The sequence below is a fragment of the Eschscholzia californica genome, unplaced genomic scaffold (genome assembly GCF_041429995.1).
Source record: "Eschscholzia californica isolate CP2 unplaced genomic scaffold, dmEscCali1.0.p SCAF_3, whole genome shotgun sequence".
Lineage (NCBI taxonomy): Eukaryota > Viridiplantae > Streptophyta > Magnoliopsida > Ranunculales > Papaveraceae > Eschscholzia > Eschscholzia californica.
The window spans coordinates 35,555,027-35,576,193 of NW_028238420.1; the positions used below are offsets into that span (position 1 = coordinate 35,555,027).

At 37.0% G+C, this 21,167-nt stretch overlaps 2 protein-coding genes, 1 long non-coding RNA gene and 1 other non-coding gene across 5 annotated transcripts; all 4 read right to left on the reverse strand.

Annotated features, from left to right (window-relative positions):
- Positions 1 to 181: 181 nt before the first annotated feature.
- LOC147549858 (protein PLANT CADMIUM RESISTANCE 2-like) lies at positions 182 to 2,153 on the reverse strand. Its single transcript, XM_086670908.1, has 4 exons — positions 1,573 to 2,153; positions 1,388 to 1,459; positions 994 to 1,206; positions 182 to 427 (listed from the first exon to the last, which is right to left on the reverse strand). The coding sequence occupies exons 1-4, from the start codon at positions 1,862 to 1,864 to the stop codon at positions 345 to 347; spliced, it is 660 nt and encodes a 219-aa protein (XP_086527034.1). The 5' UTR covers positions 1,865 to 2,153; the 3' UTR covers positions 182 to 344.
- Positions 2,154 to 3,378: 1,225 nt separating this feature from the next.
- On the reverse strand, positions 3,379 to 3,452 carry TRNAI-AAU (transfer RNA isoleucine (anticodon AAU)). The gene has a single exon. It is a non-coding gene; the product is annotated as a tRNA-Ile (tRNA).
- Positions 3,453 to 3,804: 352 nt separating this feature from the next.
- On the reverse strand, positions 3,805 to 7,812 carry LOC147549860 (methylesterase 17-like). Its single transcript, XM_086670909.1, has 4 exons — positions 7,378 to 7,812; positions 7,029 to 7,169; positions 4,477 to 4,611; positions 3,805 to 4,228 (listed from the first exon to the last, which is right to left on the reverse strand). Exons 1-4 carry the CDS (start codon positions 7,609 to 7,611, stop codon positions 3,956 to 3,958), a joined length of 783 nt encoding a protein of 260 aa, XP_086527035.1. The 5' UTR covers positions 7,612 to 7,812; the 3' UTR covers positions 3,805 to 3,955.
- A 6,976-nt stretch (positions 7,813 to 14,788) lies between these two features.
- On the reverse strand, positions 14,789 to 17,485 carry LOC147549861 (uncharacterized). Of its 2 annotated transcripts, none has more exons than XR_015236537.1 (5): positions 17,195 to 17,485; positions 16,255 to 16,418; positions 16,033 to 16,137; positions 15,785 to 15,864; positions 14,789 to 14,821 (listed from the first exon to the last, which is right to left on the reverse strand). It is a non-coding gene; the product is annotated as an uncharacterized LOC147549861 (long non-coding RNA). The 2 variants fall into 2 exon arrangements; XR_015236536.1 differs by lacking the exon at positions 14,789 to 14,821 and adding an exon at positions 14,859 to 14,997.
- Between the last annotated feature and the right edge of the window lie 3,682 nt (positions 17,486 to 21,167).

Here is a 21,167-nt window from a genome sequence, read left to right on the forward strand (position 1 = left end):
AAATAAGGAGGTTTACCAATAGAAATAGGAATTCCTTTTTAGGCTTGAAAAAATAGAAGTTTCTATTTTTTCCCCAAACAAGGAATAAGGGAAATCCTATTCCAACTAGGAGTCCTTTAATTATAAGGAGGGACCCCAACAAAGTACACAAAAATAACTCAACAATTCAAAAAAAAAAAAATAACTCAACAAAGAAAATGCATAACCAATTGAATTTTGAAAAAAATGCAACATTGTTAATTTAAGAACACAAACTTCCTACTATTTAACAACATAATAACTACTCAAATTCACTTGATGGAAGCACTACATCCAAGCACTATTCTAAAAAAGACATCCAAGCTCTAACGATTCATTCCTGGTTGGACCACTGGAACCCCTGCCATTGCCGCTAAACGATTCTTCCTTTCTACATTCCCATGCCAACCTACATTCATTCTTCAAATCTTTAAATATATATAACAGAAATTATTTAAAGCAACTTTATATTATAATCAAGTTTTGCGGGAGATAATCGTTAACTATCTAAATAAAGAATAGGCATTATAAGGGCCACTTTTTAAGATTTTTAGCTGCTACAGTTGTCTTCCAATAGTCCCCCAATAGAATTCAAAAATAAAAGTGTTTACCCTTTTGTTATATGTGAGTTACCACAAATTTTAAGATTGAATTATAATGGCCATTGTCCCGTTGAATCCCAACCAAAATATGTGGTCAGACATGATGTAGATAGAAAAAATGTGACAGGATATGTAGTCGATCATGATTTGGAGAAAGTTTTCTCTCTCCACATCATGTCTGACCGCGATGGGCATAACATCATGGTTCTATAACATTTTTCGTCTAAGTACAAATCTAGAAAAAGAAAAACGACAATTGTGATACTCTGCCCCAAATCAGTTGGACCGTACATTAAGAAATGAGATAGATTTCGGACAATTTTTTCAAGCAAAAGTCTCACTTTTGTAAAAAGAAAGAAGTGCATTGTCATACCAATAGGCAAATCGTAGCCAAGTTTCTTAAGTTGTCTGTACTCTTGACAAAGAGAGCATTCCTCGCAGCAACAATGAACCAAGCAATCGGTGCATGGAGTCTCTTCCAAGAAGTATTGCCCTCTCAATTTCGGCCGATAGAAACACGAATACATACACGAACATCCTGTCAAACACATTATCATCGTATACAACGCCCCACTTGCTCCACACGCTAATCGTATATATGCATCATAAAACAACACATAAACCAGGTATTGACATTGTACAAATCAAATACAGATAAAATAGACTAGTCAGAATCAGATAAGTCAAGTCTAAAGGTCATCTCCTTAATTAGATAATCCACTCAAATCTATTTGTTAATGTGCTATTATTTAGGAGAATGTACTTACATGTGGATCCTCTGTCGACAATCTCAGCAATTCGACCAAAAGCAACACATGGGCACCAACAAGTTAAGCAACCTCAAAGATTGCACACCCATAAATTTGCAATTAATTAGCATGTAATAGTAAATTAATCACAAATTAGAGAAATAGGTTCAGCCCTTAATTAGGTATTTAATTGGTTAACTTACAGGTACCAAAATCATCAAAACAATCACATAGACCGGTTGACCATGGAACTTGATGATGAGATTTATGATCTCGAGGACGATTTGACTGCATTTGATGAAGTTCCGTTGAGTTAGTTGATGATGTCGACGGCCGGAAAGTGGAAATATGGTTGAATTGATTTGTTGATGAACTAATCGGAACACCTGTTACCGGTGGTGGTGGTGGTGGTAGTGGAGGTGCGGAGGGTAGTACATGTGGAGATTGTGATGACCAACCCTTCTCCATCTCATTAATTACCATTGAACGATACATGATATAGTAATTCTAGAGAGAAAAAGGGAGTGGAGTTGATGGGGAGGTTCTATTTATTAAAATCTATCTATAAAGAAGATATAAAATGGTGGGGATTTTGAATTTGAAGAGATGCAAATTAATGTCTCTTTCTTTTGGTTTGGTTGGGCAAACTTCAATCGTATTCAATTGCACCCCTTCACTAAATTCATCTCTTCTCTCGTCTGTATTTGACTAGGGTTTGAGCCACTACTGGAGTCAAATTCAGCCTGAAGAAGTTTGATGTCTCAGAGGATTGACTGTATCTATCAAGGTAGGGATGCGGCCTTGTGGTTGGTTATATAATCCCAATCAAGTCAATTATATATGACGCTATAGATCAAAAGGTACACTTCCGATTCTATTTTCTTTAATATCTTTGAATCTAATGGAGATTATGTTTTAATTATTCAGTTTGATCATAATCATTTTAGAAATATGATTAGATTATGATTGTATGGTTAAGATTTTCTTTCAAAGAAGCCAGCGGACTAAAGCTTGGACGTTTCATTTTTTTGGCTCATTTTGGTCGAGTTACCAGTTCAGTCGTTCAACGATCTAATGTATGCCCTTGAAGCTTGCTACGTGAGTATTGGTTAAGTACGGTGTGTTGGGTAAAGCAATAATTATATCTTAGATTATCCTTTTCATATAAGTATTTTTAATACGAAATAGATAAGTCGAAACTGGTTGTATTTTTTGTGTTGCCTTTCATCTTTGGTTGGAGTAGTTGATATTGAGATGGGGAAAGGACGGTTAATGGATTGGGAAATGATAAAGTTACAAAAGAGTTTGATGTTGACCTAGAGTTTAAGCATGGTATGTCCTCCCCGTGATTCTTCTTCGTCGTTACAAATCGGATCGTGTGGACCAATAGTTGTCACTGAAGAACCGACTATGAATCTTGTCACAAGTTCCGTAGGCAATCCATGCATCTGAAAACCAAACATAATACTTTTCAAGAACATAACCAGGTGGTAATTTCTCAAATATGCATTTTCCGGTGACCAGTAAATCATCTATTGTAATCCACGGAGATCTGTCCGACATGGCGAGATTGATTGAAATTTGACAAGGAAAATGTCATCTTTAAAATACAGGATGAAAAACCTAAGGGTGGTGTGCCAAACACCCAAACATTATGGAATATGTCCCTGGCCATATCCAGAGTAAAGTCTAGAATGAAATAAATCTTGCTACGATTGAAATTTGGCCATATTCAGCTGCCATTACAATGGTTGTCTTAGAGGATTTCCTTGTGGTAAGTAAGAGTGGAGAAAGCAAGGCCATTATGAAGTTTGAGAAAGCAAGGCCATTATGAAGTTGGAGAAGGAAGATACAGAAAGTACACAAAAAAGATTGAACCATGAGGAAGTAGATGAAGATTGTATGTGGTGAAGGGGGTGAAGATTTTTGTAACAGCAATAAGAAGGGAAGAAAAACTTGAAGTCATCTAGGGAAAAAGCAGGAACAATGTATTAACAGAAAAATAATTTTGGCCCATGCAGGTCTCGAACCTGCGACCTTCGCGTTATTAGCACGACGCTCTAACCAACTGAGCTAATGGGCCGTTGTTGTATTTTCATGATTGGGATGAATTTTGATTTCATTTTGATATAACATCTTCATATACAACATGTTCATAAAAGGAAAAAAAAAAACTCAATTTTCATATGCTACTCTTCGAACATCCACCGTTTTGCATATGTCTTGTTAGTATGCTAGCATAGTCTAGCGTTCGTTTCTCGCCCCCTGAGTGTCACATGTCTGAATGCACATAGTCTGAGTTTGATATATTACAATTAAGATAATAGATTATTGGTTAAGAGTTACTTTAAGTATGACTCAAAGTAGACTCAAAATCAGTCTCAACTACCTATTCAGATGAGACAAATGGTTGAATTAGATATAAACAATCATCATACAAAAAATAAGTGTTTTGAGATTAACCTGAGATACCGTTCCGACGAATCAGATAAATAAAATAAACAAGCACTGCTTTAATCTAAACCACTTCACAAATGTTAGGAATTTTGATTTCTGTGTACCAATGGCAAAAGTAAAACAATCAATCTAAACCATTGCAACGGCTTTTATTAAGAAACCAAAGAGAAGAAAAGGAGTGGAGAACATGGGGCTATGATCGCTCTCCAATACGTACAAGTCGGACGGTGCCCATTTCTCTATCATTGCATCTTGTTGCTCCGGCTTCATAACTCGATCGTGCATTGTTTTGATGCAAACACGTTTCACTTGATCAAAATCATCTACAACTTGTTTGAATTGTGCATCTAGTAATGCTCGAATTGGGCCGGGCTTCAATAACATCGATGCTAGGGTTGAATCCTGAAAATCCAACCACAAAAATATGTACCTTGATTTAATAAGCTTAATTCTGAAGCGAATATGTCGTAAAATTTTCCAGAATACATACATAGTCATATCTTGGACTAGACTATCAAATTTTTTTTATTTAAATCATTAGGTTGTTTTTAACATATGATGTGAACAAATGTTGATATACTCAGTTTTAGAGGAAACTAGTAAAAGTCAGACATTGGTTCAGAGTACAAATAACATCTTTCATAAATTACCTCAAGAGGGCTCATATGGTAAATGATATCCCGTTGAAATTCTTTTTTCACACGTATACTGGTCGGAGGTTTATCTGGTCCCTCCGCGAACCCTAACTCGTTTACATCCCCGAATTCTGATAAATGTGGTACACCCTGTCCATATTTGATAATAGCACACAGTTGAAGCATATTAATCACGAGTTTATTATTCGAAAAACATATAAATAGAAAAGTCTAACTAGTTTATTTTCTAAATCTCTGTTTACTAATAAGCTCATTGAAACAAATCAAAATTTGCAAGTGGAGTAAATGGTAAATATACCACTTGGTTAGGTCAAATTTAATCTTCTTTACTAGTCATCTATTAAAACTAAGTGATCCATTTCAAAAATGAAATCGAAATATGCTCTGTTAGACAAATTCCTTCAACAAAAGAAGAAGAAGGGTGCCCCTAAAGGTGTCATGTCCATTTCCTCTTCGCCCACCTCTCTCTTGACACTCCCTTGAGTTCGATCTGAGCATTTCGAAACCCACATATTAAGGTAATCCAATGACATTCAGACTAGGATGAAACAGAATCGCTCAAGCCGATGTTAGATTAAGTTCAACCCTAGTACCCTCGTACTGTCACATTCCGTAGAACAAACGCTAAGAGAGACGGAAGCCCTAGAATAAATTGAAAGATGCACCAAGAAAAAACACTCAACAGATGAATGTCAATTTAAATGATGTCAGCACGTACCTAATTTGTCAGTGTGACCTTGGTTTATAGCCACCCACAAATAAATAAATACATACTGCCAAAAATGATTGAAACTTTGAACCCAATGCCGTTACAGGACCCCATCACCCATCGTCACTAAATAATTGCATCAATTTTTCTATCTTCATCCAATTTAGTGACATATATGCAGTATATCACACAAAAAATACAAAAGCTAAACAATAAGAATTATCTATGTCGATGTGACGTTTTAAAAATATTATTTTTTTGAAATGAAAAATATTTATAACCATTAACACCGTACAAATATGATTTATGTTTAGGTGTATAATTATTTTTATTTTTTTGAAAATTGACTACGATGAACGATAGTCATTACAATGGCGTTGATACATTAAAGATGCGATAAACACGATAACTGTCAAATTTAACCAGAACAAGCCTAAATTCCAACCACACTATGGCCTAAAGCCCAACTAACTATGTCCTAGAGTCCGACTACATTATTTATACCCTAATAATCTCAAATCCATAAACCCAAAGATTTCACATACTCTAGGAAATATATTGTTACACCATAATTATTTAGGCCAGCGCTTTGGGGAAAGCTAAATAGTTTCCGGGGTGTAAAATTTTAAAGGGAATATGCATAATTTTAGAGATTTTCCGGGGAAATAAATTTTAAGGGGAAATAAAAAAAAACACTCCACCTCACCTCAATCTATCTCCACCTCACCTCACTCTACCTCCACCTCACCTCACTCTCTCTCCACCTCACCTCACTCTCTCTCCACCTCACCTCTTTGTCTTCTCCGATTTGGTCGCCGGCCGGAAAATTTTCCGGCCGGCGACCATTTAAAAAAAAAAAAAAAAAAATTTCACTCTCTCTCTCTCTCTCTAAACTCCGGCGAAGGGGTTTCCCTTCGCCGGAGTCCCGGTCTGTTGAAGAACAGACCGGAACTGGTCTGTTCTTCAACAGACCGATCTGGCCTGTTGAAGAACAGACCGGATCTGGTCTGTTCTTCAACAGACCAGATCGGGTCTGTTGAAGAACAGACCAGATCGGTCTGTTCTTCAACAGACCGGAAGTGGTCTGTTGAAGAACAGACCGGAAGTGGTCTGTTCTTCAACAGATCCGGTCTTCAACAGGCCGGATCTGTTGAAGAACAGACCGGACTGGTCTGTTCTTCAACAGACCACTTCCGGTCTGTTGAAGAACAGACCGATCTGGTCTGTTGAAGAACAGACCAGTTCCGGTCTGTTCTTCAACAGACCGGAACTCCGGCGAAGGGAACCCCTTCGCCGGAGTTCCTAGAGAGAGAGTGAAAATTTGTTTTTTTTTTTTTTTTTTAAATGGTCGCCGGCCGGAAAATTTTCCGGCCGGCGACCTTATCGGAGAAGATAGAGGTGAGGTGGAGAGAGAGAAGTGAGGTGGAGAGAGAGAAGTGAGGTGGAGAGAGAGAGAGGTGAGGTGGAGAAGCTATTTTGCTTTCCCCTAAATAAAATTGTCAAACAAATTTGACCAATTTTTGACCAAGTCTTCACACCCCGGAAACTTTTTAGCTTTCCCCAAAGCGCTGGCCATTATTTATTATGTTTTTCTAATTGACTTGGAATTTGCATGCGGATATCAATCAATAAAAACATTTCTATCAACTAAATATGCACATTTTATATCTTTAATACACTATCAATGTGAATTTGTATGAATAAGCATATATTCTTACCTTAGCAAGTTATTGATTCTAGGATTTTATTAAGAGACTATACCCATTTCTTATGAAAGAGTATAATCTTTTTATATATGGACAAAAATTAAGATAAGGGTAAGTTAGAAGGAAATTACATCTTTGATATCTTCTTTGGTCAAGAATCCAAATGGTAACATGGTTGCAGCAACATAAATCGCTAAACGTATTTTCTTTCCAAACTTGTGAATTGCATGGGTAACGCTCAATCCTCCGGCACTATGTCCGACCAAAATTATCTGAACATTATAGAACGAAAAAAAAAATCAAAAAAGATGTAAATTATAAAATATCTCTACATAAAAGTACATGATTGTACTTTTTCATTTTAATTAACAATAAAAATCAATTAAGTGAAGGTTAATTGTAGTACCTACAAATCATATTTCAATCATGTGATAGACTAGAATTTAGAGACAGAAAGGAGAGAGAGGAGAAAAGAAAAACCTTATCGGTTTCGGGTAAAGCCGACAATAAACTAATAAGTGGCTGATTATAAGCATCAAATGTTAGAATTGAATTTGGATCGGTTTGATCGGTTCCGGCACTTTTCAGATCAACACATGAAACTTTGTAGCCACAACTCTCTAATAGACACCGGATTTTGTACCAACACCAACCTCCTCCTCCTATCCCGTGTACAAGAACGAAGTGAAGTTCTGGCGAGGGTATTTTTGTCATCTTTCCGTTTCTCTCTCTCTCTCTCTCTAGATTTCCTTCTTTCTTCCTCTCTTTTGTTTTGAGTTTCTTCAACCTTAATATTTATAGAATTTTGAGTAATGTTTTGAGTTTCTTCTACACGCCCATGATAAAATAGAGTATACATTTTCTTTTTCATCTTTCTCTTTTAAGTAGAAATCTTAAAAGGAAAAAATTAAGGTCAACACTTCGTTGCCCAAGTGGTTGAAATATCGACATATATTTCAAAGGTCTCTGGACGTCCCGTGTTCGATTCCCAGAAGTGGAATTTCTGGATTATTGAATTTGAGATTATTAGGGCATAAATAATGTAATTGGGTTTTAGATTTGTTCATGTTTAATCTGGCTGTTACCATGCTTATCACATCTTTAAAGTATCTACGCCATTGTAATGACTATCATATGACAAATTCCAAAGAAAAAAGTGATAGTCAAATATCAAAAAAAAAAAATGAGAAAAATCAAGGAGGTTAAAAAAAATACCGGCTATGTTTCTTAATAAAATGAGTTCATTTCATTTTGACCTCAAACTTCTTAGCAACAAACCATTTGACCCTTATGAATGTTTGGCAGTTTGTTTTGTCCACCAAAGACAAAAGATATCATTTTTTCTCGAATTTGGCATGATAGCATATCTGTTAATTTTGTGGTCATCAACTCAAAATCAATTGACAATGAGTGAAGATGACTTAGACATTATATTCTTGGTTGATAGATAGTCTTTCTCTCATGCGAGACTATTCTCACACGCCTCCTCACGTGTGGCGTGGTTAGCCTAACACATATTTTTTTTTCGGGTCACGTAGAGCACGTGTGGCCCTAGCTCTGATACCATGCCAACTTTGTGGTCATCCAACTCAAAATCAATTGGCAATGAGTGGAGAGCACCTAAACATTATATTCTTGGTTGCTAGATAGTCTTTCTCTCACGTGGGACTATTCTCACACTATAAATAATTTTCTATCTTTCTTTTTTCCACGTCGTCTTTATCTTCCTCATACACTTCACTTTTTTATTGTTACACTTCATTTCTCATTGTTCCACTTCATTTCTCTCTCTCCATCTCACTAAGGTCGTCGGCAGAAGGTCGTCGACTGACGATCTTCTCCGACGGCCTACAATCAAAAAAATAAAAAAGAGAATTCTTATTCTCTCACCACATTTGTCGCCATCATCACCTCCAACACCTTCTCTCTTGCTTGGTCTTTCTCCATCTTTCACCTCTTTTTCTCATGTCTCTTTTGGTCTCTTTCTATCTAGGTCTCTGCTGGCAGGAACTCCGACCAAAGAGAATTTCTTCGACTCTTCGTGGAGAGGAGTTTTCTACCTGGCACCAGTAGCAGGTAACCTTCTCCGACAATCGTAGATAACACGCCATATAAAAGTAGTGTGGTTGACTATATTATAACTTAAATACCCTTTCTTCTCACCACACAACCTAGTGTCTCCTTCAGTCCCTCTCTCTCTCTTTGCCTCTCTATCGTCTTCTTCTTATCTTCTCCGCACTAACCACCCAATGTCAATTCGATGGGTGAGCTAGATGGTTAGGTTTGACGAGTCAATTTATCTCTAGATATTCCGTCCACCTGACATCAAAGTCTGGCAGAGTATCATCGTTAAAAAAATCATTGAAATTGTATCTAATAATTAAAATCATAAAATAAGAATGAGAAGTATACCAAAAGGGACCTAAGTTACTAGGGAAATTGGGAATGTTACACCTAATAAACATTTAAAAATTTTAGATAGTGACCTAAATGGAATGAAAGACTTGTTACAAATATCCAACTAATCAGTTGGAGAAGAACAAAATTTTTTAGTGCTCCATTAAATAATATAATAAAGTAAATGCCAAAATATAAATCTTTGGAAATGAAGATTTGTCCTCCAATACATTAAAGACTAAAAGCTGTACGTCATTTAAAATTCAACAAAAATTGGTCAATTTAAAATGTTTGCTTGTCGAGTATTTAGCATTTTATATTTCCTTAGGTGTATTTGTGCCGGCTGACTTTAGTGTTCAAACATACAAATTTAAACAAAATTCGATAAGGTCACATATCCTTGTCTCCTTAATTTGATTAACTGGCCCTTCAAGATGTTATTTTTACAAGTTTTAATCATAACAAATCACAATATTTGTGCACCCTAAATCTACTCGCTTCCGCAAAAATTGTAATATATGAAATAAAATGAAATTTGTTTTTGAGGCCAAAATTCTCGACCTAATATGAAAGTGATGTTACCAATTTGTGTATTAAGATATTATTTGCAATTACACATTTTTTTTACAAAGCTATAATTTCATTCAAGATGTTATATTTGAACATCTATTCCCTCTATTACCTTTTGCATTTGAAGGAGACAAAAGTATGAGGGGATTGGGACTTGTTAAATTACCGAAAATTTGGTCAAAATTTCCTACAAAATTCGAACCTTGGTTAAAAGGGATTAGTCAATTTTTTTTAGTCTTCAACTACCTGAGTACTTTTCTTAATTTGCAACTCTTGCGACAATTTTGCAAAGCTTTACAACAACTTTAAAACCGCTTTGCAATAATTTGGAGCCCCTTACAACACCTTACAACAGCTTTGCAACACTTTTGCAAAAATTATTGGGTTTTTAACAAAACAAAATATAAAATTTAGATTTTTAACAAAAAAATATGTAACTTATCTTTTTAACTAAAAAAAAGTTTGAAGTTGAATCTTCAGCCTAATTTTCTGTTAAATTTATGGACATCTAAACAAAGTGATGCGACTCAAAAAAACTGGATTGGGACTTATTAAATCCATGGACATCTAAACTAAGTGACGCAGTGGAAACCTAAAAAAACTTCATATTTATGTCCAAAATTCAAAAAAAAGAAGACTCGCAGAGTTTACAAGCAAAAGCCTTATAGACTGCACGAGGTTTATTCCACAAGCAAACCCTATGTATTTCATGAGAGAGAGAGAGAGAGAGGAAGAGACGGAGGGAGGGAGGGAGAGAGAGAGAGAGAGGTGGTGCTATTGGCGGAGGAGGAAGAAGAATGAAGATAAAGAAAGAGGATGAGGAAGGTGGTGCTATTGGTGAGGAGGAAGAAGAAGAAAGTCGTCGGCATATTGTGAGTCGCCGTTTGCCGACAACTCTTTCCAATGTGAGAGATGAATGATAGGGAGTAGAACCTTTTCAAATGAAGGGTAAAATGCAGAAAAAGAACATTAGCAGTTAAATTTGAGTAACAAAATTAGACTCCCGAAGGGTCAAATAAGAATGTTGGGCCAATTTTTCAGTTGGTCACAAAATCGGAGTCAAATTGGAATCAATACTTGATCCATATGCCTTGGAATAAAATGAAGAATTCCATTTATTCCCAAGGGAAACTGAAATATTGGGTCCCTTTCCTTAAAAAGGCACACGTGCAATCTTAGCCTTTGATAGAAGTCTTTAAATACCCACCTTTGAAATATTAGAAGTGGGGTTTAGCTTTAACGGGATGGTTCCTGTTGTCAGGCATCATCGTCCTTAATCTGTCACCAATGTTGTGTAGTGGGCATAATCAGGTTGGGCCCTAACATGAACCAGTTGTGCTAATTCATCACTAGGGTGAAAGGAAAAATATCTCATAATTCAAAACTACCAGAATCCGTACACACCCGAGATTCAAATAGGGATTCAACCGGACCGACCCAATGAAATTAACAGGTCAGCGTAAGGTTTTAAAGTGTTATCCTGCATTCCATGCGAGTCTGCCCCATCAATTATTGCCCGACATAACCTGTTTAATATTGTCTGATAATGCCAAGTGGTGGCCAATGGACCGTGTCGACCTGAAAACAAACCGACACGATCCATTTAAGAGGAGAGACAACAGAACAATACACAAGTAGTGTCATCTTGAACCGTTATGGATTTGGTGGGGCGTGACAGGCGTGGAATTTTGTATTCTAGACCTGTTATCTCCAACTTGTTAGAAACAGTAACATGACTGGTGTGGACGGTAGAAAATCACACAATTAACAGAAGGTCGATTAGTGGGCCACCGACAACTTGGGCTTTAGATCTCGAGACGGAAGAAGTTCTGGTTGGACCTGTAGACAGACAAAAACAAGTAGAAATCGTGAAGTCTTGGGGACACCGGGATGGTGTCTGCCAAGGACACTCCGACGGTCAAGTCAGCAAACTATAAATAAGGTATATATTAAATGGTGGAATGCTGAGGGTGTCACCGTATTGTATCGTCGGAGGGTGGCTAGACTCGTAGAGTGGCCGGAGCTTCGACTCTACGGGGTAGTTGGTCGGGTTGATCTATCGGAGCAGGTCGAGAGGTCGCCTCGATCAGAAATTCTGGCAAATGGAGAAGCGAGATAGAACAGAGACTTTAGAAGAACTTCCAAAGTGATGGAGCTTGAAGATAGAATATCGCCGTCTGGAGTGATCTACTAGAAGATAATGCTTTAAGTCTACTGGAGTTCGAAGGTATGTTATCGTTGTCTAGATTACTGATTAGAAGATAACAAGTAGGAGAGAGAGAGAAAAGAGTATTCAGTAGGTGTCTAGCTGGTATTCGATGCCTTTGGAGTCTGAGTCTCCCTCTATTTATAGGCGACTGATGGACTCGTGGAGTCTATCAGATCCGAAATAATTGGGGTCGAGGATGACTCTGAACCCTAAGGGAGACTCGTTCTAGCCGTCGATCTGTCGTCTAAAGCAGCTTGACCGTGCGATTGCTCCACCTCAACCCTAGATTCTACGTAGTCAGAGGTGACTTCGAGATATTTGAGGTGACGCGGGGTCTTTGACTGACCTAGTCAAGTGGCATGTGGAGAAACCTTCGGAGTTGAGGTTGAATTGACAACTGCTCGCTTGGTTGAGGGTGACAAAGGAGTGCTAGTAATGTTACTTTTCATGGGTTGTTGTTCGTCTAGATGGACGTCCACAAGGGTTTAGAGCCGTTTGGACCTTTAGTGGGTCGAATTCCACGTTGGACAACTAGTGGGCAAGTGGGCTAGGCCCAGGTGATGTTTATGCAAATTAGATTGGGCCTAGGCGGCGTTTAGGTGAAGTGGCCTAATACGATTTTTGGCCACTACAACTGGCGGTGACAACCCAAACTTGCCACGCAGGAGCGGGTTGTATTAGATAAAAATTAATTAATAACATTTAGGAATGAAATTTCGCAAAATTTACCACATCAGTTGACAACATATTAAAACAATAATACCATGTGTTACTCTTTTTATAATTTTATTATAGGGTTAATTTCGTATTAGTCTCCAATTTGTGATGAATTAGCTGATTTGGCCACATAAGTGTTCGGTGGTTTTATTGAGCTTCCAATTGTGTTTGACAGCTTGATTTGACCCAATTTTCGTCAAATCATTGGTTTATACTTTTATGGCATTTTTGTAACTACAATTTCTTTTATTTGGATCTATTTCATATCTCTTTCTCCTTCAATTCATCTTTCTCTCTGCGACTTTCTACCGAGGACCTTCACTTTTTTTTAACTCTCTTATCTCCTTCTTCCACCACCACTACTTTCACAACCAACGCCTTCTTCGCCACCCTGCCAACTGAGGTAAAGAAGATAAAAGATTCATGGACCCTAATGTTTTCGTTTATTTTGAAATGCCATATCAACTGAGATTTTAGATGGTTATAGTAAGCAATGGACAATAGACTCAAACCATTGACCTAGCATGCACGATGAGTTTGAAGTATTACAAAAATAAATAAAAATAAAAGTGTACATGATGGGGCTTGAACATAGAACCAAAATAAAGTCCAAGTGGTACCTTTCAACAAAAAAAAAAAGTCCAAGTGGTACACCAATTTTTTTAATAATAAGTGGTACACCAATTGAACTACTTCAAATGAGATGAAAAAAAAGCAATTTTGGGACAATTAACTCTTCAACATTTTGCCAAGAACTGATAACTCAATTCGTAGTGCACGAACTCCAAATATCTAGGGGTCCCAAGTTCGATTCTCTAGAGGAGGTGGTATCATAGTATTTGCATTTGAATTATTAAAGGTATAAATAAAACAAGTACGTTGGGTTTTAGGTACTTTGGTATGTTTTTGGGCTTTGGGTATTGGTGGTTTAACTTAGAGATAATTTCTAGAAAGGTCAAAATAATTTTGAAAATGATTAGAAAAGCACAAAACATTTGAAAATTATTATTCAGGTCAAAAAGTGTGCAAATACTAAAATACCTTTTTTTGTCATTTTGTGTAACTAAATTATTTTATTTTTCTTTAAACTTTAAATCGATATAACTTTTGTTTGAGATGTCGGATTTCTATAAAAATTATATATTTAGAATTGATTTTTCATTAGCTTTCTAACAAGATCCACTTTCAATACTTTTTTTTCAAAAAAAAAAAAAACCCAGAAAAAAACGGCGTTTTTCCCTTCACGTTTTTCTGCAAACGTGTTTGCAACAATCTGTTATGCAAACACGTTTGCAACAATCTGTTATGTAAAGTCGTTTGCAACAATCTGTTATGCAAAGTCGTTTGCAACAATCTGCTATGCAAACGTGTTTGCAACAATCTGCTATGCAAACGTGTTTGCAACAATCTGCTATGCAAACGTGTTTGCAACAATCTGTTCTGCTAACGTGTTTCCGAGACAAAAACGGCGTTTTTTCCCTTTACGTTTTTTTTGCAAACATGTGTTTCCAACAATCTATTTTGCAAATAGGTGTTTGCAAACAAGTTCTGCAAACATGTGTTTGCAACAATCTGTTTTGCAAACATGTGTTTGCATAATGTAAACTGCAAACATGTCGTTACAAGGCATTGCTATATCAAAACGATGTGATAAGCCCGATAACTGTTGAATCAAGTTTAGTATAGGCCATTGTTGTAAGCCTAACTCATATTTTGAACCAAAGCCAATATGAACTACTTTAAAAGTAATGAAACAAGTCAACAAGACCACTATACACGAAGCAGATCAAAGTAACAATACTTTCTCATAATGTAAGTGTCATTTCAAACAAAGCAGGTGTCATTTGAAGCAGAAAACAAAGAGACATCTAGTTCAGCAAAAGTTTATTTTCTCTATTTGTTCTTAGAGTACCTAAGCTTGGTGAAGAACCTCATGTTCCTGCCGGTATTGAACCTTTCCTCCATGCGAGCCTTAGTCTCTTTGCCGGTATTGAACCTTTCCTCCATGCGAGCCTTAGTCTCTTTGACACCCTGAGAGTTGGGAAACATAATTTCTTAACATTTAGTTAATGAATCTTCTATCTAAGGTTTCAAAAAATCATCTCTCCTTAGCCTTTAGAAGTGTACAACCACTCTAATAGTACGCAGAGAAATCTTCTCCAACTTGTGGAGGGATTGGCCCAGTCAACTTTTAATAATGAAGATCCCTGGCATTTAAAAAAAAAGAACAAAGGTAAGTAAAATATCTTGTTATAGGAATGGAGTAACGTTCCACTTTGTCTATCACATCTTTTATTGCCGGCCAACTTCTTTATTTTCTTTTCTGGGTTGTTTGATTCTTCTTTTCCCTTCATTTATTCACTGATATTGACATTGATTGGTTAATAACAATGGTGTTTGAATCGGGATCACAGAAGAATAATTTCTGTGTATTGGAGGATGGATATGGTGAGATTATAGTTCCTAAGGAGGAGATGGAACTCCATAAAGAGACTACCAGTAGTAACCCTATTGAGCTTCGCTTTCAGTTCCCTGATGTTAGACGCGCCATGACTGTGAGCATCTCCCTCTTTCTCTCTCTAGGAAATTTTACTTGAATCACCTTTCAGTTTCAAAGTTAGTTTTTTTTTTAAGAAGCTGGATTCTATTTATCATATTTTACCTATTCTTTGGTATCTTTGATTCTTTTTTAATCACATAATTTGCCTGTGCATCTTCCACAAATCCAGATTAGTATTAAAATGCAAATAAAAGCTCCAACTACACAAATTGCTACAGATAGTAGCAAGTTCCAATTGCAGGAATAAAGTTATGGATGACAACAAATTCTCAGACACAATTTGGTACATTAACATTTTAAAAAGATAAAAAGAACTAGCAAACCCCAATCAAAATTTTGGAATTACTCCCTATCTCTTTATAGGGCAAAAATTTGTAAAGATACAGACCATGGGCTGCTTTATTGTGAGCAGGAAATGGGACAAAAAGAGGTACCTGACGAGGTATCCGTGGAGATTTTTTGTAGGTGTCCCAAATCTCTTCAGCTTTGATCTCTCCTTTCTCAAGTAGCATATCTAAACAGCATAACAATGAATCAACTATTCGGCTAATAAAATACACAAGTGTGCAAGTACCACTGATTTTATCAACCTCCAAGACTTCAAATTCAAATTTTATTACAAGCTAACCCATAACTCATTAGTTACACCAATTACAAGAGAAGCTAGTGCACAGAATAATACCTGTAATTGTCTCCACAGTTGAATAGTATTCCCTAAGCACAGAAGCACATTTTCGACAGCGAAGCGCATGTATTCATCTCAAAGTGCTTCCAGTTTTGTTGCAAGCTACGCAAAGAAAGAAGAAAGGAGAAATGAAATTACTCTTGCTTTTTTCGTTATGACAAATTGTTCAGCTCGCAAAAGAAATCTCAAGTAAATAGACACATGGTCCAATTAACCTACATTTGGTACAAGATCACTTTGATTTCTATAAAATGTTTTCCCAAATGCTGTCATCCCAGTCTGCAAAATTAAAAATTCTGCCCGTCTGGAAGCCTCGGATGTAGCGTTTGCCGAAATCCAACACAAGTTGTCAATCCCAAACATCTCCTCCTCAATGACTCGAGCTACAAATGTAAGCTATTATTAGACCACACAAAAGAAGTTCTTGACCATATAAGTTATTGATATTTAAGTGAAAAGACTGAAGATGGAAAAGCATAATCATCACTAGGGTAGACCTTCCTAAGCATTACATTTATCCAGAGATCATACCTAGTCAAATGAACATCCTCAACGGTTAATGTAGAGTGATCGAACGGGTGGTCTAGTCGCTCAACTATATAAAGCGTGACAAGACACATGAGAGTGGATCTAGACTACGATCTATATCAATCACTTGGTTCTAGTGATCGATTAAGTATGTGAGGTGCACAATAAAACACATGAAAATCAATTGAAATGATAAATTGTTTCAACAAACATCTGTATATTAGGTACATTCAAATCAAATTACACATCTGTATAAATTGTTTTGCAAAATGTAAAACTACAAATGGGGTTTGCGAAATATAAACTGCAAACTGGGGTTTGCAAAATGCAAACATGATTTGCAAGCTCTGCAGAATGTAATATCGAGGTGCAGAAACTGTAACCTCCATTTGCAAATCGCGAAAAAGAAAACTAAGTTTCTTCTTCTTCAAAGTTGAAAATTTTCTTCATCATCATAAGATAAACTAAGGATTCCGATCTTATTGCACATCATCATTAACAACAATCAGGTTGAACTTTCCAAACAAGCTTCCTCTTATACAGTAGATTTGTATTCACGGAAATTATACAAAATTAGGAGAAAATGTATGCTTTGTCTAGAGAGAGAAGTTGTGGTTTATAATTTACTGACCTAGTGGAATGTAGAAGTTGAAGAGATTGAAACAAAAAGGAGGCGGTAGAGAGGGAAGTAGCTAGGGTTTGAGTCCGAGAGAAATCGATTTAACTAATGGTGAACAAAGACCAAGTTCATAAGGAGCTCAAGAAATCGATGTTACTGAAGATTTTCGATCCGTAAAAACATGAGATTGAGTCCATTGATTCTGGTTATCTTGTTTCCAAATTATAGCTTTTGCATCATAAGAACAAGAAACGAGGATTGATGAAGAAGCAGAAGCATTGAAGGAAAAGGAGAATGAACCCTAAAAAAGAATTTGGATGTTTAGAGAGAAAGTGAGTTTTAATGTATAAGGATATTTTGGGAACTAAAAATTTAAAAAATGACCTTATTACTAATTACTCATATTATTTTAAACCTTATGTCTAATTATTAATAATATTTTGGCAACTTGTAATTAATAGAAAAAATTACTTGCTTTTTTTATAATTATGTATAATATATTGACCTAATCAACCATTTTCCCTTTAACTTAGGCGGATATTGTGTTTATCGAATCTTAATTATGTACCAATGTCATGTAATGACTATCGTAGTCAATTTCTAGAAAAAAAAACAAAGACTCCAAACATTTTAGTGTGAACATGAAATACGTGTCTCTTGTGGTGGCGACCAGTGCGAAAGCATGGCTCCCACCCCAACCACACGGACGTGATTAAATAGTCTTTTTTTTTTTTTTGAACTAATATAACCATTGGAGCCAAAAAAATAAATTGAAAGGTGACCGACCTATGGTGGAACAAGTCCATTAGTCATGTATAATAAGTCCACTAGTCATGTATAATAAACACTTCGAAATTATATACAAAATTTATAATAACAAGTGCTACATTATACATAATGAGTAGTACCCTTGCCCCTTAAGTGGCAGAACTTTAGGTCCCTACTTACCACCACATTCTTGAACGTCTAAACTTATTGAAGTTTGATAAAGTAATAAACTGTACGTGCAGAAAAAGAAAGAGCAGAGCAGGAGGAGGTCCATAAATAGTTGGAAAGGTTCACATTATTATATTGGGGCCGTACAAAACACATGTTTACTGTGATTCCACAAATCTTGGTGGAGGAGGGTGGTGAGGTGAATGACACGAAAAGTCACCTTAGTCCCACCACTGAAACACATGAGTCGATCTAGTACTACTCCAACTTTGGATCAATAAATGAGAATTCACAGATTGCCTATCATCCATCCATGCCCAAAATGGTGGAGAAGTTTTCTTACTATATACTTTTTGCTTTTTGGGTTCATGTCATTTTCGTTGGGAAGTTTTAAGGAGCAACCCGTAAGTGTTAGTGGCGCCACTTTCCTTCACAAACTTCCTTCAAATTTGTTTTGAGGAAGGCGCCTTTATCACTCACAGGGGACGGTACGAATTGTGTTTGTTGTTCTTGCCAATCTAAATATGCTTGTATATATAGTTCTGGCTAAATTAAATCTTCGCTCAAGTAGAGTTTATGTGGGGTTTTAAAAATGTAGCCTACTCTCTTTTAGGGACAAAAAAAATCGTTGTAGATATGATTTTTCTTTTGGAAGAAACTGGTCAATCTAGTTTGACACAATTGATTTTATTGGGTTGGAAGATACCCTATTTTTAAAGAGGAAAAAATATGGTACTTACATTTTCAGTCCTTCACTCTTTTCTCTCCATTTTCTTCACCGTCACAGCCCACCACCACAGCACCACCGACCATTATCATTTCTCTATATATGTGGTACTACACGAGTTTTACTTGTCCCAAAGGTTTTGTCCGTGTCGCTCCCAAAAGCTAGCCCAAGAAGTGAGACTTTTACTGACAATTAAAGTGACCATCGTCCTTTCCCATAATTAATGAAGGAATAACACCAACACTTATTTAAAGACATTGGGCATGGAAGCCTATTCTCCCCACGGACCTGAAAACTTTGGTTAAATTTGGACTCGGATACACTTGTGGGTTTGGTCCTACCTAGGGGTGGGATTTTGGACCGGAAACCCGGAACCCGCCCACGACCGTCCGAGTCCGAAGGGTCCGTGACCGTCTGATGCCCGAATCGATCCGTACCCGCTCGACCGAAAGATCTTAAGCGGACGGACGCGGGCATAGGTCTTTACCCGGTGGTCCGGCCGAGTCCGCCCGCTTATATCGTCCGCCCGACCGAACCCGTCCACACTCGTCCGTTTATCCTACCCGTTATACCCGCCCGCCTATATGATTGATTTTAAGCCTTTAGATTTGTAGAGTTAGCTACAGCCATTAGATTTCAAGAGTAAAAATAAATAACCCTAGAAATCACTTTTCTTAATCTTATCTTCGTCGTTCTACTTCTCTAATCTCTATCTCCTCCAAAATCTCAGTATCTCATCAATAACCCGAGAATCCACAACAAACCGATCGTAATCCATGAGAAGAAGCATAGAAACCGATCATAATCCACGAGAAATCTTAATGCTTATCTTGCGATTTTGAATTCATTTACTTTTTTAAATTGTAAAGTGGGAGTTTTAGAAAGTTGTATTTAGCAACTAAACATTTTTAATTTCGAATAAAAATTTCTTTATTTGTTCATTAGTGACCGGTGTTCGCCCGACCGATACCCGGTTTGCCCGACTATCAAAACGGTCACGGACGGGCACTTTGTTGGAGAAAAATCCGAAATGTCCGCCCGTTTTGTCCGGATGTCCGAGTGGACACTTAAGACTCGTGTCCGTTCCGCCCGGACCGGTTGAGTTAGTGTCCGTTTCCCGCCCGTCCAGACCGATTCCCACCCCTAGTCCTACCTAACTTGCCCTAAAGTGATGTTGGATTTATCTCATCCCAAAGACTAGCTGAAGAAGCGAGACTTTTCCTCAAACTTATATTAACATGTTTGATAAATTATTTTTTCGTTATATGAAGAGAAAAAATAGTGGAGCACGATAGATAATTCGGTGTGGTTCAACAGAATTGGTGTGTAATTTTGGTAAGAACAAAACCGAAATTAACTCCAACATTCGACACCAACCCACCAAAATCTACTCCATTAGCCTCTCTTTAGTTCTAGAGTTCAGTTCGGTGACTTCGAGCCAAATTACCATATCAATTTCGACATGGAGTCACTTAATTTAGTAACAGCAAGTAAGAGAAGTTACTGGAGGTTGATTCGGTTGGCTCGTATCGAATTCCATCAACAAGTTCGACATAAGCTCGCCGAATTGAACTTCACTAAACTAAACTTCTTACTGGAGTTTAATTCACTTAGACCATGTCGAAGTGTAGTTCGACTTTCGACCTGGTTCAACCGAAAATAAACTTGAAAAATCAAATCTAAAATGCTCTGTTTGTTAGCTCTGAATCAAAGAAATGAGAGATTACGAGAGACAGAGAGAGAGGGAAAAATGGGTGCTAACGGCGTAAACTTTAGTGAGAAATTACCAAGAGAGATCGATAGAAGGTGAACGAGAAGATGAATGAGAAAGAGGTAGGAGCGGCCAAACCTGTAGGCCATTTTTTTACCTAACGGTGGCTTGATGGCATTAACTTTACCGCTAGGTCAAACTTCGTACTTGAGATTGCTCCTTACGAAGGGACCCTTATAACCAAAGAATGAGGGGTGCTTTTAAAGGGGAAGCCCTCTTAATAAAAATGGGGAACCCTACAAAACTTTCCTTCATAAATGTGGTGGTAACTAGTTGCATGTGAAGGCTTACAGAAGACTTGGTTTGGGGTGTGTGCCTTATCTATGTGCAGACTTTGAATCTCTTGTGTGCCTGTAACACTTTCCATAAGAAATTTATGCCCAACCTCAACCACTAGCCCAAACCCTAGTCCAAGCCCAATATGAACTGCAGATTTTTGTGAGAAGCAAGAATCAGATAAGAACTGATCAAAAAAATGAGATTGCATATTTCGTTTTCCGTTTCTCCTTTTTGTCTTTTGCCAATATCAGAGACACATTACCAGGACACGG

Bases quoted from the DNA above. Each gene is read 5' to 3' on its own strand.
- LOC147549858 (XM_086670908.1), bottom strand. From the start codon at position 1,864: ATGTATCGTTCAATGGTAATTAATGAGATGGAGAAGGGTTGGTCATCA. The intron at 1,460-1,572 runs GTAAGTTAACCA...GCAATCTTTGAG, and splicing joins TTTTGATGATTTTGGTACCT to GTTGCTTAACTTGTTGGTGC. The intron at 428-993 runs GTATGACAATGC...GAATGAATGTAG, and splicing joins TGGCTACGATTTGCCTATTG to GTTGGCATGGGAATGTAGAA.
- LOC147549860 (XM_086670909.1), bottom strand. From the start codon at position 7,611: ATGACAAAAATACCCTCGCCAGAACTTCACTTCGTTCTTGTACACGGG. The intron at 7,170-7,377 runs GTTTTTCTTTTC...TATAATGTTCAG, and splicing joins CTTTACCCGAAACCGATAAG to ATAATTTTGGTCGGACATAG. The intron at 4,229-4,476 runs GTAATTTATGAA...TTGGATTTTCAG, and splicing joins ACCATATGAGCCCTCTTGAG to GATTCAACCCTAGCATCGAT.